Source organism: Cryptotermes secundus, unplaced genomic scaffold, assembly GCF_002891405.2.
Source record: "Cryptotermes secundus unplaced genomic scaffold, Csec_1.0 scaffold9331, whole genome shotgun sequence".
In the NCBI taxonomy this organism is placed as follows: domain Eukaryota; kingdom Metazoa; phylum Arthropoda; class Insecta; order Blattodea; family Kalotermitidae; genus Cryptotermes; species Cryptotermes secundus.
Window position 1 is genome coordinate 1,221 of NW_019722541.1, and position 15,474 is coordinate 16,694.

At 42.4% G+C, this 15,474-nt stretch overlaps 1 protein-coding gene across 1 annotated transcript; it reads left to right on the forward strand.

Moving 5' to 3' along the window:
• The first annotated feature begins 9,075 nt into the window (after positions 1-9,075).
• On the forward strand, positions 9,076-11,711 carry LOC111861540 (E3 ubiquitin-protein ligase SIAH1A). The gene is made up of 2 exons (XM_023846195.1): positions 9,076-9,139; positions 10,930-11,711. The coding sequence occupies exons 1-2, from the start codon at positions 9,076-9,078 to the stop codon at positions 11,709-11,711; spliced, it is 846 nt and encodes a 281-aa protein (XP_023701963.1).
• The last annotated feature ends 3,763 nt before the right edge of the window (positions 11,712-15,474 follow it).

Sequence of the window (15,474 nt, forward strand, 5' to 3'; positions counted from 1 at the left end):
AGTGAGAGTGAATATTTCTAATGCTTGTAACTGGAACAGGCTAAGAGCTTAATCTATGATGATGTTCATGATGAGGTCGATCAGTAAATAATTTATCACAGGCAGAACCTAACCTCACTATTCCAGCGTTTAAAAATATGAATACATGAACCAGCTCATTCGAACTCCTCCAGGCTATATAAACTGTAACAGATTTTAGATAATAATATTCCTTGATACGAACTACCTCATGTCTGTCTGCTAATGGTTGTCGTAATGTCACGAGTTTAACACGAATAAGAAAATCAATATTTTTATATATTTTTGTATGGTTACGGTTTACGGTCTATGCTTCAATAACGAAGCTTGTAAGTGTAGCAAAGCGTAGAAATGGTGTTCATGCAACTGCAAGCTTCCTTGTAATATAACAGGAAGTTAGAATAACGAAAATAATAAAGAGCTCGCACACCACCTCCTCTTCCCTCAGTTTTCTTACTTATTTTCCCTTCGTTTCCCACTTCCTAAATGACCTGTCATCCATCTTGTTTACTGTGTTGTACTAAACAGCAAACGTCCCTCTATTTTGAGAACTCCGCGTCTTTTGATGAATTGCTTTTTAGCGTGGTAATGCTTCTTAGTACCTACCGGATTTCTGGGACCATGTCTAGGAGAAAACTCGCTTCGTGAAGTGTCCAATAAACATGATCAATCGCATTAATTTAGTCGTGCTGTAAACTTATTGGAGTTACTTACAGTGATTATCAATCAAAGGCGTAGCTAATGGCGTTGTTGCCATATGACAACAAGAAGGGGGCACCCAAAATAATGGACGACATATTTAGAATGTCAGTAACTTCACCCCTTATGAGCAAGAAAACTGTAGAGAAAACTATGCAATGTTAAAATGCATGTAATTAAATTTGAAATCTGAAATTTTGTAAAATAAAATTTAAAAACTCAAATTCTACCTCACAAGAAAATACGCCGCTTCTTAATTATTAAGACCAATCGGTTAATTCTGTTTACGAAAAATAATGATCACTGTATATTCTGGGATTAACATGAAACATAGAAATAAACTGCGAGGGAAAAAATGAGTTCTTGAGTGTTGAAGCATGTGGTGTATTCCACTGCGACCGAATACAAAATTTTATTACTAAAAATCTGGATACACAAACTCCGTGGTTTTAGTCCACAAGCGAACAAAAATTTCCAGTAGCAAATATAATATCCAATAAGCGAATCTAGAATTCTATATGCAGACAGTCAAACAGAAAGAAGGACGAAGCAAATATTCGGTGCAAAGAAGGCAATAAAATGCATCCGGGCAAATAATACCAATATATGTTTACAAATTTCTAGTGGACACTTACCACGGAATTCAGTAATATTATCTAAAAATGCAAATCATGGAAATACAAATACTAATTTCATATCGAATATCTGTATAACGTAGATTTTATTTTTTCTCGTATTTACTTGAACAATAACTCACAAATTTCTCAGCACCGCGGGAGGTGTAAAATTTTACATTCCATTTTTGATATGATCATTAAGGAACTATTAAACCTCTCTCCCTTTCCCGTTGCCCCCACTTTGGAGCATAGGGCATCCGTGAAATGCTTTGTTTCACTTCAGTTTCTTATTCCTAAGACAGTCGCTTGAACTCCTTGTGCAGGGGGATAAGCCTCTCGCAAGTCCACTTCCTACACACAGAACAAGCGCAAACATCCCTGGATCAAATGGGATTCGAACCCAAGATCCCAGGGTTCGAGCGAGCGAAGCCAATTCATGCCTTAGACCACATTGCCACGGCAATCGGCCTGTTAAATATATCAAACAAGATAGAAGAAGCAAAGTGTTTGTTGATTAGTGTAACAATTGCAGGTTTGATCCCATTGTTATGTTTGTTGCTGTTATAATGTCAGGCTGCAAAATGGAGTAGGGGAGAATTGGAAGGGTTGAAAGTTGACTGTGACGTACCAGTTACAAGAAGGCTCTTTCCTCCATTCAGCTTGTTGACTCCTTCCTTTCTTAATAGTTGTAGTAAGTTAATTAACGCTTGTTGAATTCCTCTAAAATACACAGTGCAGTATGTTGCAATACAGAAGACATATATTTTTATTAAAAATAATTACGCTAGACAGGATCCATTTAAACTGAACGTCAGATCGCAACAACGACAGTAGAACATAGTTATGAGTCCTGTGGGACTTCGAAAGAAGAATGACTGTGCTGGCGAAGACCAGCAGCAATTTATGCGACCGACCGGACAATAATTTAGTATAGACGATAAGTGACAAGCATCTATGTACCTGCGCAACTAACACCGTATTTTATTTACAATTAACCGTTTCAAGTGCCGTGGCAATTATATGTACCGTGTACGCTAACATTCAAGAACCCTCTCATCTCCACGTGGTCCAAACCAGTTCTGCGGGTCACCCTGCCTCCTATCCAATGGGTAACGGGGCTATTATCCCCGGAGTAAAGCGGCCGAAGCTGACTACTCTCCTCTATCTAGTGCCGAGGTCAAGAATTGTCGAGTTTTTTCTCCACTCCCCATACGTCTTCATGGCGTAGTGCTTATTTAATTAAGCACAGGGAAGCTTTGCCTGTGCCTTACACTGTGCTCACAATACGTTCATTTAGTTCATTTCTCACAAAAAGTAACAATCGTCCCAGCATTGCCCTGAACTCATACGCTCTGTAGCCCTGACCACGCAGCACATTATCACATCCTCAGCAGTTGAACTGAAAGCTATATCCGTGACCCAGTAATTGTGGCGGCTACAGAGGAGAAAATGTTTTAATTTGAAGAGTTCTACGTCTATCTTCTGGGTCATAACGCCGTGTAGTCTGTTGAAAGTCAACCGACGTTTCGGAGGTAATCGAGTGAAGCAGGTAGCAAACACAATCTGCTTGCTACTTGCTTCACTCTGGTTTCTTGCTTGGTTTATTCTTCTACCCTTTGAGGTGACATGTACCTCCGAAATATCGGTTGGCTACACGGCGTCATAACCCAGAAGATCTAACTTTTCATAACCATCGCTGTGAGAACCTGAAATCCTACATTTTAATTCGTTTTTATTTAATTTTTTTTTCATGGAAGCGGAATTTTTAATTATAATTATAATTTCGATAGATTTCAGGCCCCAAAGAGTTAAACATAGATCTGTATAAGAACTATAGTGTGACGTGTTGCGCTATGGATGACGCCCCTCCCTCCCCGCCAGTCGTGACGTGCCGAGCGGAGCCGAGTCCAGGAACGCTGGTTGCTAGGCAAAGCCAGTCAACACTCCGCCTCTCGCCGCGGTGACCTAACACGGGACGCCGAAGTTGCTACGTAGCCGTAAACAACTCCCAACAGCGTTGCTAGGCTATCGGTAAACACGAGACTATGCAACAAGGAAGTAAGGCGTTTTCCCGTTGTCCGGCTGAAGGTTTATAAGAGAGCTACACTGCCTACGAAGACAGTTGAGTTCGAATCTAGTCAGCAGTGAGTTAGTTACAAGTTACGAGTTAGCCAGGAAGTCAGTCAACCAGTCAGCTGTAGCCTAGCATTCGCAGGCCAAGTAATTGTAATACTGCAGATAGCAGTAGCTGCGAGATTGTAAATTGTGTGATGATATGAGCGAGTGTGAAATAAAATTCGCTATATCCAATAAGGCCTGAAATTCTTTGTCGCGTGATACATGCCCAACACGTGACAATTTATATTTCTCTACGGCTCTACGGCCCTTTAGACCTTGGCGGCTTTTTCGGTTTCTTATATCGTCCAGACCGGCTCTGGAGCCCACCCAGCCTCCTATCCAATAGGTACCGGGGGCTCTTTCCCCGGGGGTAAAGCGGTTAGGGCGTGAAGCTGATCACTCACTTCCAGGTAGTTCCGAGGTAAAGAAAATGTGAATCTATACATCCACTCCCCCATACCCCTTCGCGTGAATTAGGTGATCTCGCGAGTGAGGTCACATATCCCCACTCCGTCCATCAGTGCGCAAAGCTTGGTGAACACCACCTCCCCGCGGTCACGTGGCAGAGGAGCGGCTGCGCCAGGCAACAATTGCTGCGGTGATGTAACAAAGGATGCCGCGGTTGCTACAGAGCAGTAAACAACTCACGACAGTGTTGCTAGGCAACCTGTAAACACGGCGTCAGTCAACAGCGGTACCTGTTACGTAACTGTTTTCGGTGTTGTCCGTGCCGAGGCTAAATAAGGAGCAGCGAACACTATTCAGTAACTAGTGAGTGATTAGTCCGGGAATAGTGAGTATTGAGCCAGTTACTAGAGTAAGAGTAACCAGTTAATTGCAGTATAGTATTAGTGATACTGCCGATGGCAGTAATTGTGAAGTTGTAAATATTGTGATGGCAAGAGCGGGTGGAATAAAATCACTATTCCCAAGACGGCATGAAGTTATTTGTCGCGCGTTATATACACAACGAGCGACAATATACAAGGTGACACAGAAAAACGGGAACTTTTGGCAAACAAATAAAAATAGAATATATGCAACAACAAAAAATTTTATTGACGGTAATTGAACCACTAGAACTTGCCTTTTAAGAAACAACAATCCAAATTATCAATTTCTGAAAATTACGTCCTGCAGATGGCTTCCTTGTCTACGTATACATTCTCCTAATCTGTTGTTCAGGTTCCCCACTGATCGCTGCAACATCTCAGCTGGGATACCACGAATTTCTTCTTCAATTCTTTGTTTCAATTCATCCAGTGTCCTTGGCCGAGTCGTGTAGACCCGACTCTTGAGGTAGCCCCACAAGAAAAAATCACAAACTGATAAATCCGGTGATCTTGGGGGCCAAGGAATGTCACCGAATCTTGAGATGACACGATTACCAAACAATTCTCGCACAGCTGCAATTGATTGCCTTGCAGTGTGCGATGTCGCACCATCATGCTGAAACCAGCTTTCGTGAAGTTGTGGGAAATTGTTCAATGCAGGTGCAACAAAAGTTTGCAACATCTCAACATACCGATCCGAAGTGACAGTCACTGTGATCCGGTCTTCATTTTCGAAAAAGTAAGGTCCGATGACCCCGTGTGACGAAACTGCACACCATACTGTGACCTTGCTGGCGTGTAAAGGGCGTTCACGAACTTCTTTAGGGTTGCTGTCTCCCCAGTAACGATAGTTGTGCTTGTTCACATAACCCGTAAGATGGAAATGGGCCTCATCTGACATCCACAGCTTGTCCAGAAATTCATTGTCCTCGTTTATGTTTGTCATAATTTGCTGACCGAATTGTAATCGCAACTGGTGAGCGTTCTCCTTCAGTTGTTGCACAATTTGCACCTCGTACGGATGAAAATTTAAATCAAAACGGAGAATTCGGCGAACACTCTCTCGGGACACTCTGACTGCAGCTGCTTGCTTATGAACTGAACGCTGTGGGCTCTGTAAGACTAAAACGCGTACAGTTTCGATATTCTGTTGAGTACGAACACTTCTCGGTCGTCCTGTCGGTTTCTTTTTCAGAGCAGATCCAGTCTCTTCAAAGTTTTGAACCCAAGTTTTTATCGCGTGTTTTGAAGGAACGCGACCATGACGCCCTAATTTGAAAAAGCGATGGAACTCCCTCTGCGCACCTTCCAAACTATCGTCGGTTTTGTAAAACATTTTTATCGCGAAAGCACGCTGTCTACCGTTCAACTCCTCCATTATTACTGAATGGCGTGATTGTTTACAGGTCACAGTCCCACTTCCGTAGTGCTGCTAACTGTACATGGCTGCCACTACGCACCTCAAAAGTTCCCGTTTTTCTGTGTCACCTTGTATTTAATACTGTAGTTATTTCTAGACGGTACAGAATAGTGAAAGTGTTGTATTCCGAAGTTCCTCGCTGGGTGCCCGGCGCTGGCGTATCGTGGATGTTACCGGCGCACAAGTCAGGTCTAGGTCTGGTGCTTCTTAGGCTGGGCGCGCGTGGAAATCGCTGGGGATCCGGGTTGACTGAGGAGGATCGAGTGATCCGACAAGAGCGGTGTAATTAGCAATTGAATTTATTAACCAGTTTCTGTAGGTTACACATATACGCTAAACCTGAGGACTGATTGTTAGGGTTCCAGGGAGGGAAGGCTGTCTTGGCTCTACCTAGCTGCTATCTCGTTCAACGACTAGTCTCTCGCTCTATCTGTATCAGACTGGGTTTTCATTATTTCTTTTAATAACACCACAAGTCGTAAGGAATATTTCAGAGCAGAGCTCTATTAGTTTGCTTGCTTATGTCTCGCCTCTTTTTTGTTCTTTTTTTGTTTTTTTAGATCCCCATTTATTTGCAATCTGTATAAATACATTTAGCAAATTGTTGTGAGTTGTGTGAAATGACGTGTGGAGGGGAGCTCATTAGTTCCCCTCCGTATAAGAATAGGTTGGGGCCTGGTGGGAGAAGGGGAGAAACTTAAGCTAAACTTAAAACTAAACTACTAACTAAGATTTAAGCTAAACTTAAAACTAAACTACTAACTAAGATTATATTTTGAATCTGATGATCAGATCGATTGGCTGGTGTCGTTTGAGGCGCCTTAGGTCTGGTGGTTGTAGTAGTTGAGCTGCAAGTTCGTTGGGGTGTGTATGTAGTCGAGCTCTATATTGGGAGCTCCATTGGCTGATCTCTTCCTTGATTGTGTTGATTTGAAGATCACGCCTGATGATCGAATTTGGGACGTACCATGGCGCGTTGGTTATTAGGCGCAGTACTTTTGACTGGAAGCGTTCCAGTATTTCTATGTTGGAGTTGGATGCTGTCCCCCAGAGTTGTAATCCGTAGGTCCAGATGGGCTTGAGGATGACCTTGTATGCCAGAAGTTTGTTGTGTATTGAGAGACTGGACTTACGGCCTATAAGCCAGTACATTTTGGAAAGTGTGAGACCAAGTTGTTTTCTTTTGGTAAAGATATGCTTGTGCCAAGTGAGGCGTCTGTCCAGATGTAGACCGAGGTACTTGACATCATCTGATTGTGGGAGATCCTCATTGTTGATATTGACCTTGGGACAAGTTTGACTTCGGGTGGTGAATGTGACGTGTGTTGACTTCATGCTGTTGACTTTTAGGCGCCATTTGGTTAGCCACTCATGGATTGCTTGTAGGTTGTTTTGCAGTTTTTGTGAGGCTACAGTTGGATTGGGGTCTGACGCTAGGATCGCAGTGTCATCTGCGAAGGTGGCAGTGATGGAGTCATGGGATGTTGGTAGGTCCGCGGTGAAAAGGAGGTAGAGCAGTGGGCCAAGTACACTCCCTTGGGGCACTCCTGCATTGATGGGGTGGAGGTTAGTATAAGATTCTTCTATTTTGACTTGGAAGAATCTGTTGTGTAGATAGGATTTGAGGATGAGATAGTAGTTGAGTGGAAGGGACTGTCGGAGCTTATAAAGAAGTCCTGGGTGCCATACTTTATCAAAGGCTTGCGAGATGTCGAGAAAAGCCGCAGAGCAGTATTCCTTGGCTTCCAGTGCTTCGTTGATTTTGTGAACTAATCGGTGTGTTTGGTGAATCGTGGAGTGCCGTTGGCGGAATCCAAACTGGTGGTTAGGTAGCAAGCTGTTTGTTTCGACTATTGGAAGGAGGCGACTTAGGAGAAGTTTCTCATAGACTTTGGATAGGATGGGTAATAGGCTAATTGGTCGATAGGAGGTGAGTTCGTTAGGGGGTTTCCCCGGTTTTAGGAGAAGGATGATCTTTGCTACTTTCCACTGAGCGGGGAAGTAGCCAGTGGGGAGAGAGGCGTTAAAGATTTGGGTGAGATACTGTATTCCAACAGGAGGTAGTTCTTTTAGCATTTTCCCCGTGATAAGGTCGTATCCTGGGGAGGTAGAGGACTTGAGGCCTTTGATGATGGAGTTGACTTCTGATTTGCGAAAGCGGATGGGGGGGAGTTCGAGTTGATGCGGCTCTTCTAGGTGGTGGGTGAGTGCTTCTTCGTCTTCTGGTGGGTTTGTAGTTGGATGTGGCTGGAATACGGCCGTTAGATGGTTTGCGAAGGCCTCCGCTTTTTCCTTGCTGGTCTTGGCCCATGATCCTGATGGAATCCGAAGTGGATAGGAGGAAATTGGGATTTGTTTAGCTTTCCTGGCCGCTTTCCACAGAGTAATTGGTTGATGCCGATGGGGAGAGGTTGAGCAGAAAGTCTTGAAAACTTGAGTTGTTATAGTCTGTGAGGAGTTGCTTGAGTTCCCGTGTGGCGGCGTTGAATAGACGTTTGCTCTCCGGTGTCCGTAGGCGGTGCCAGTTCCTCCGGAGTCTCCTTTTGTTTTGTAGCTTTTGGGTGATCAGTATTGGGCAAGTCTTGATTTGGTGAGGGGTGGGGTTCTCTGGTGTTGAGCTCCAGCCTGCCCATTGAATAGAGTCATTGAAGATCTTGATGGCCGATTCTATATCAGAGTCGGTTTTGAGTGGGACCTTTAGTGGAAGCTTGTTGTTGAGGAGGTGACGAAATGCGTCCCAATCTGTCTTGCTGTTGCAGATTCTGGGAGGTGGTACTCGTGGTATGGCTTGGGTAGCAAGAGCGATGAGTACCGGGGAATGATCGGAGGAGAGTTCAAGACAGGATTTTGCGACAGCAAAGTTGGTTGGGATGCCCTTAGTGACACAGAAGTCGATGAGGTCTGGTAGTTTTTTCCTGTCAGTGGGCCAATGGGTGGGTTCTCCGGAGGACAGGTGGTGGAGATGATTGTCTTCCATTGTTTTGAGGAGGACACGTCCTCTGGGTGATATTATCCGGGAGCCCCAGTTGGTGTGTTTGGCGTTATAGTCGCCTCCAGCTATGAATCTGTGTCCAATGGATTGGAAAAAGTCTTCTAACTGCTTTTCGTGGATAGTTTGATTTGGGGGAAGGTATATTGCCGCGAGTGACAGGGGACCGGTTGTGTCTTTTAGGGTCACACTGGTGGATTGGAGGAAGGTTTGGTTGTAAGGATTTAGTAGATGGTGCTGAATTGAGTTTTTTATAATTATGGCTGTCCCACCCCGAGCTGTTCCATTTGGATGGTTGGAGTGGTGAACTGTGTATTGGGAGATGCGGAAGTGGCTTTTTTCGGTGAAATGAGTTTCGGAGACGAGCATGGCGTCAATATCATGGGTGTGGAGAAAAATTTTGAGCTCATCTCTGTGTTGGGAGAGGCCATTGGCGTTCCATATGGCAAGCTGCAAGAATTTGGTCATTAATGGAGCTTGGTTAGAACCGTTGTGAGAAGGGATAATAGGGATCCCAATTGGTCGAAGAGGGCCTTCATCATAGTTTTGAGTTCAGAGATTTCCCCATTTTGTTGCTGTTGGGGGGATTGTTGGGGGAAAGAATGGGGTGGTGAGGGAATGGCGTTGGGATGTTCGCTTGTGTGGGGAGAGTAAGAGGAATTCCCTTTGGTGATCTGCGCATAGGTTAGGTTTGATTGGGTGGGTAAGGTTTGCTTGAGGTTGGTTGGGGGAGTATAGATTTTGGGATGGAGTGGTGGGAATGTCTTCTGCTGGAGGTCCTTGTAAACCATACAGCCCTTATAATTGGCGGGGTGATTCCCTCCGCAAAGGACACAGCGGACATCACTGGATTTTTCCTTTCGGAGACATTGAGTGGTGGAGTGAGAGCCGGCGCATTTAACACACCTTGGTTTGAGATGACAGTAATTTTTAGTGTGGCCGTACCTTTGGCAGTTGGCGCATTGGGGTATGGTTCTTGTTTGTTTGGGGGGTTCGAACTTAACCTTGCATTGTTGTAGGTATTCCACATTAAAGATTTCTTTGTTGTTTGGAGCTGGTTTTAGATCTACGAAGAAGATGGGGAGGGGGACCTTGGTTAGGTGATGTTTGATGTTGTGGATGTGGGTAACGGAGTGCCCTAGTTTTTCTATTTCAGATTGTATATCGGTTGGGTTAATGGAGTAGTGGGCTTCACTCCCTGTACCCTATGTGTACGTGTTCTTTTGGAAGCCACAGCTCCGTGAGACGGAGGTCACGTGTCTGACCCCCTTGGTTATCTCGACTGCATGCTTGCGTGCTCATGTGTCGCTACCATTTCTGTTACATTTCTATTAAAATTAAATGCTAATGAAATAACGTATTAAGAGTAAATGCAAATGAAATAACATAGCATATACAACAGTGTTGCAGTTATTTGTAGTTACGAATGTCATTTGTTCAGTCCATTCGATGCTCATACCGGACCTCGTGTCCAGTCAGTAACACGTGAAGATATTGACATTAATCTTAAAGCAACAGGGTGTGAGGATGTGGACTGGGTTCAGCTGGATCAAGTTAGCTATGTACAGAATCTCGTATGTGCACTTTATTGTTTTATGTAGCTTGTTTAACGACGCATTTAGGATTTCAGACTATAGGCTATGGGATCAAACGATGGAATGACTTAACGAATAATTAATTGGAAAGTGTTAGGAAGGAAGAAAACTTTACTCTGATCCAGGTACACTCGTAGCATTTTCCCTTAGGGACTGAGAAGAAATATGAAATATTTCAGTGCGGACAGCTGGTGTTCAGGTCCAGATTCGAACCCAACACCTGCAGCATACAGGTTTAGAGCGTTACAGCTGCACGAGTCTGCTCCGTCTGTTCCTTTTTTATTCTTAATTACGATCCAGGAATTTCTTTCTTAACATTATGTCCGGCTGGACGGGAAGAAATAGACGTGCTAAAATAATAGGCATATTTCCTTGGAATCATAGGTAATCAATTTTTCTGAGATTTTCGTAGATATGATACAATTTCGTGAATTGGTAATTACAGTTAACAAATTAGCGCACTTCAGCCAGGAATGCTCACTAGTAGAGGTAGGCGGAGTGATTCGGCTCCAGCCAAGCTGTCCTACAATCCATCACAGATATGAGGCGTTCCTATAGTTGAGTTTGCTGTCTAGCTTTAAGCTTCTCACGTGCCTTCAGAATAATCTGATGATATTTGTTTCTATTTCTCTGTTCGCAGGTGGAGGGTTGGAAATGGCAACGGTTCAGGAAGATTTGGCAAGCGAATTCGAATGCCCAGTGTGCTGCAATTATTTGGAGGCTCCTGTACTACAGTGTCGTAACGGTCATGTGATTTGCGCCAATTGTCGTGCCAAGTTGACTTCTTGTCCAATATGCAGGGCACGTTTGGGAAACTTTCGGAACCTTGCAATGGAGAAAGTTGCAAGTACTCTTATGCTCCCATGCAACTATTCAGTATTTGGCTGTGCAGTAGCCCTTCTACACACTGAGAGGAGGGCACACGAAGAAGCGTGTGAATTCCAGCCATACTCCTGTCCGTCCCGGCTGGCCTCTTGCAAGTGGGAAGGTTCCCTTGAGCAGGTGATGACTCACCTTATGAAGTCTCATAAATCAATAGCAACTCTTCAAGGGGAGGATGTTGTATTCCAAGCAACAGACATCAATCAGCCACGAACAAGGAAGTGGGTCATGATACAGTCATGCTATGGCCACCATTTTAGGTTGCTACTTGAGAAACGAGTGAAGTGGGATGGACATCAACATCTCTATGCTATAGTACAACTGATAGGGACAAGGAAACAGGCTGAAAGATTTTCATATAATTTAAAACTGAATGGTCAAAGAAGACGTTTAACATGGGAAGGAAAACTAAGTTCCATGCATCAACTAATCCCCCTAGAAATCAGGAACTCTGACTGTCTCGTATTTGACCCCTGCACTACCCAACTTTTTGCAGATAAGGGCAACCTGAGCATCCATGTGTCAATTCGTATGGTCTGAGACTGGCGTACTTTGTAGCTGATGATCACTGCCAGCGTATTAATAGTATCGCCTACTGGTACACACTACGAAAACGTGAGTTTTATTTTTTGATATTTTTGTAAGTTTATATTTATGGAAGATATGCTCACGGGTTCTCATATCAAGCAAACAGTTATAGCATTGCACAGACAAGAGAAGGCGATCAGTTGGTGTTTGAAGTAGCATATTTTTGCAGATGCTGTAGTTCACCAATTGTAAATATAAAGTGACACAAGAATACAGAATTAATTTCTATCAGCATGTACATATATCTATATACTCGTATCTATATGTATATCTATGGCTATTAACAGTGTTTGCAGTGAGTTGAAATATTGAAAGAACTGCATCTAACTTTACTGTGTTTAAATCTGTACAGGAAAACATTATTCTGTACCACAGTTAAAGTTCAGCACTATTAATGCACTAAATAACACTGTTGAATTTCTTTTTCCAGCTGTATTAGAGTTGATAAATTAATGCATTTGTGGCAGCTCTTCGTAAGTTATGAAAGTCGCCATTAAAAGCAGTGGTTTATTTGTGATGGTAGCAAAACCTGTAAAAATGAATATGACTCACTGCTTGGTGTGACAGCAATGGAAATGTTGTTCTTTAGACTGAATAAAAACTTTTGAAGTTTACAAGATTTATTTATTTATTTTGATCTATACATGGCCACTTTCTACACTGCTTCTCTCAAGTGTTGAAATGAAGTGAAGTAACGAGATCAGCATGCCATTTTTCCCCTTTGACCTTTTAAAGCAGCTGACCAATTTTCGTGAAATGTGCTGTGAACATTCTGTTGTTTTAGGGCACTGAAATGCAGTACTTTTTAACTTCCTGCAATAAGTAATAATGACAGCATGGGGATGCGCGAACTTCAGAGGTGGAAGATAGAAGTAGTGTAACGTAAATAGTATATCTTGAAACATCGAAACTTCCATTTTTTTAGATGACTATAAAGGAAATACAGGACGCGACCTGATGTTTGTATTTAGCTTTCGGTTTGAGGGTGGTAACCTTTTGAACAAGGTACCTGGAGTTTGATATTGAAATGTGTCTTAAACACACCTGCAGATTCTGAATGAAATTCTGTTTATCGTAACCGTAATTTAAAGTTACAAGTTCTTCAGAGAAGTAAAACGAAATACCTGTAATAATGCTAAAGATACTGTAGAAGTAAAAGCATATGCAACAGGAATGGAGGCTGTATGAGTTCCTCTTGAGTTTCGGTTCCTTGAATATGCATCATATGGCCTCTATAAGTTATAACCAGTCGCCATAGATTTCTCGTTGTACACAGTCGATTTAAATACCGGTTAAGTTTTGCAACACTGTGGCCCTTCACTCGGTATCACAGGTAGCTCCACGTTACTCGACAAATTCATAGGAGAAAGTGCCGATATTAAATTGTGTGAAGGTACCATTATATCGAATAGCGATACTATCAACGTTATATGACAACATCGAGAATTAGAGCAAATTATCTCACGATACCCGTACTTCATCTTCGTTACTCCGTGGCTTTTATTCCGCAAGCGCACTATACCGACCCAGCGACCGCCGCTTGTCGGCGAAGTTAGCGGCAACTTCAGCGGTTAGAGAGTGTCGCGTGGTCATCGCAACAAATCGCCACGGCCGTTAATCTCGATTTTCTAGACCGGAACCGCTATTTCCTTTAAATATCTCTTCAATTATCCTCACGGGACTGAGTGGACCCCGTTTCAAACCCACAACTGCTCAGAAAATCTGGTAGTGCAGGGAATCGAACCCGGGACCTCTGATTCTGTAGCCAGGAACCACAGAGGCGGTCTTCGTCTTCACTGGTTCCAATAAATAGTCGAGCGTCCAACACACCCACAACTAATACCACTGGATGTAGGTAAGTCAATTGTTGAGGTATTGAGTTTTTTAGTAAAATTCAAACTGCCCACAATTTCGATATTAGTAGAATAGCAAAATTGTAATTTTAAATCCAAATCACTCTAGAACAGAGCATTATTTACTATGAATTGCAAAATTTTCGGAATTTCCCCGGCGGAGATATGAGATGTTAAATTTGTCGATTTTCGGTGCAGAACGAAGTTCGGAAGCTCCTGGAAATCTTTCGAAAATAGATACGGAGTTCAAAACTACGTGACTATATTCCCCAAGTAGGCAACAAGAAAGGGCAGAAAGCACACACCTAATACTTTACCCTTCCATTGGTTTTTAAAGGTCAAAAATAGCTTATTTCCCAAAATCGATAGGTAAGTTTCAAGCTGTAATTACACCTACAAAAAGTGAATTGAGCAAACCTTCGTAATAATGTGAATTATAGTACATATCATAAGGAACAAATTGGTTTTTTATTGGAAACTCTAGCTTCAATAGGTATCAAGATATTGGAGATAACGCGAACCTCCATTTCAGCAGAAAACGCGTTTTTTCGCATTGTAAAAATGGCCGTACCTGGAAAACCGAGCGCATTACAAATTTTTACAAATATTTTTGATGTAAGAATATATATTTAAAAATGGTAGAGCGACCTATCTAGATGGCTTCACACCCTATAGGGAAATTCATACAGAATTTTGATTGGAGAATATGAAGGGGAGAGACCATATGAAAGACCTAGATTTTTTATTCCGTGGGTCATTAGCGATTCCTTTTAGTATAAATACAATATAACATCGGGTGGTAGTATGATAGGTGTGCTACGTCTTGGAAATAACTTGGAAGAATGCGCCTGTGGCCTTAATTATGTATTCCTGGAGTGACTGAGGAAAACCACAAGAAACATCAGTCAGGATAGCCTGTGTTCTGGCAGAAATTCGAACACAACAACTCTCGAACAAAAGCCTACAGTGTTACACCCATACCTTGGTACTTAGGTGTTGATAAGAGGATAGTACTAGCACAAACTCCTTCGCGAAATCGGGAATTTGCAGTACGGAGGGCGTGGAGATGGATGACTTACCTTTAAGAGACGGCCATTTAAATTCCGGTAGTGGTAGCGGGACGGAGTTAATTTAAATGCCCGTCACTGTAGAGTAATAAAAATTGTAATCTTGTTAATCAAAATGCTGTGATTTCTACAATTTTTGTGATAAACGAACGAAGTAAACGCTGCTTTTATCTATAAAGAATATAGAATCAGTTATTGTAATTTACCGATTTTAAAATGTAACTCGAAGAAACAGAATGTGAGGGTTTCAAATGAAGTAACATGGCTCAGAATACGATCCAGTGGCTGGCTCCTGCGAACCTGGTAAGGATCTTTCAAGTTCTGCTTATATATTTTAAAACTCTGCCTTTTTACCTACACAGTTTACTTATGGTTTAGTATGGCTCTCACACTAAGAAATGGTTATTTCTCTAAAGAGCATTAACTGATTGAACTTTGTAATAGAGGCTGATGAGTTTTCTGTGATTTAGAAATCGAATTGTTAAATATTTAGACGAACTTCAGGCCCAGAAACGTTAATCCCTTATTGTTCCTTATTCACATTCTGTACTTGCTTGTCCATCTCTTTGTCCATTTGGCCATTTTTCCTCTGCCGTTTCCTGTTTTATATATGAAGTTTGGTTCGAAGAATTCTAAGAGCAGTATTTCAAATTCAGAAGCCTTATATTGAATTACAGCACTACTTTTTACATCAGATAACTTCCTTTGAGAATAAATGATGCTTTATGAAAGCGAGACCCCCCTCTCAATAAAAAATTCGAACATTTTTATCTAGCATGTAGAGACTTGTTTTTC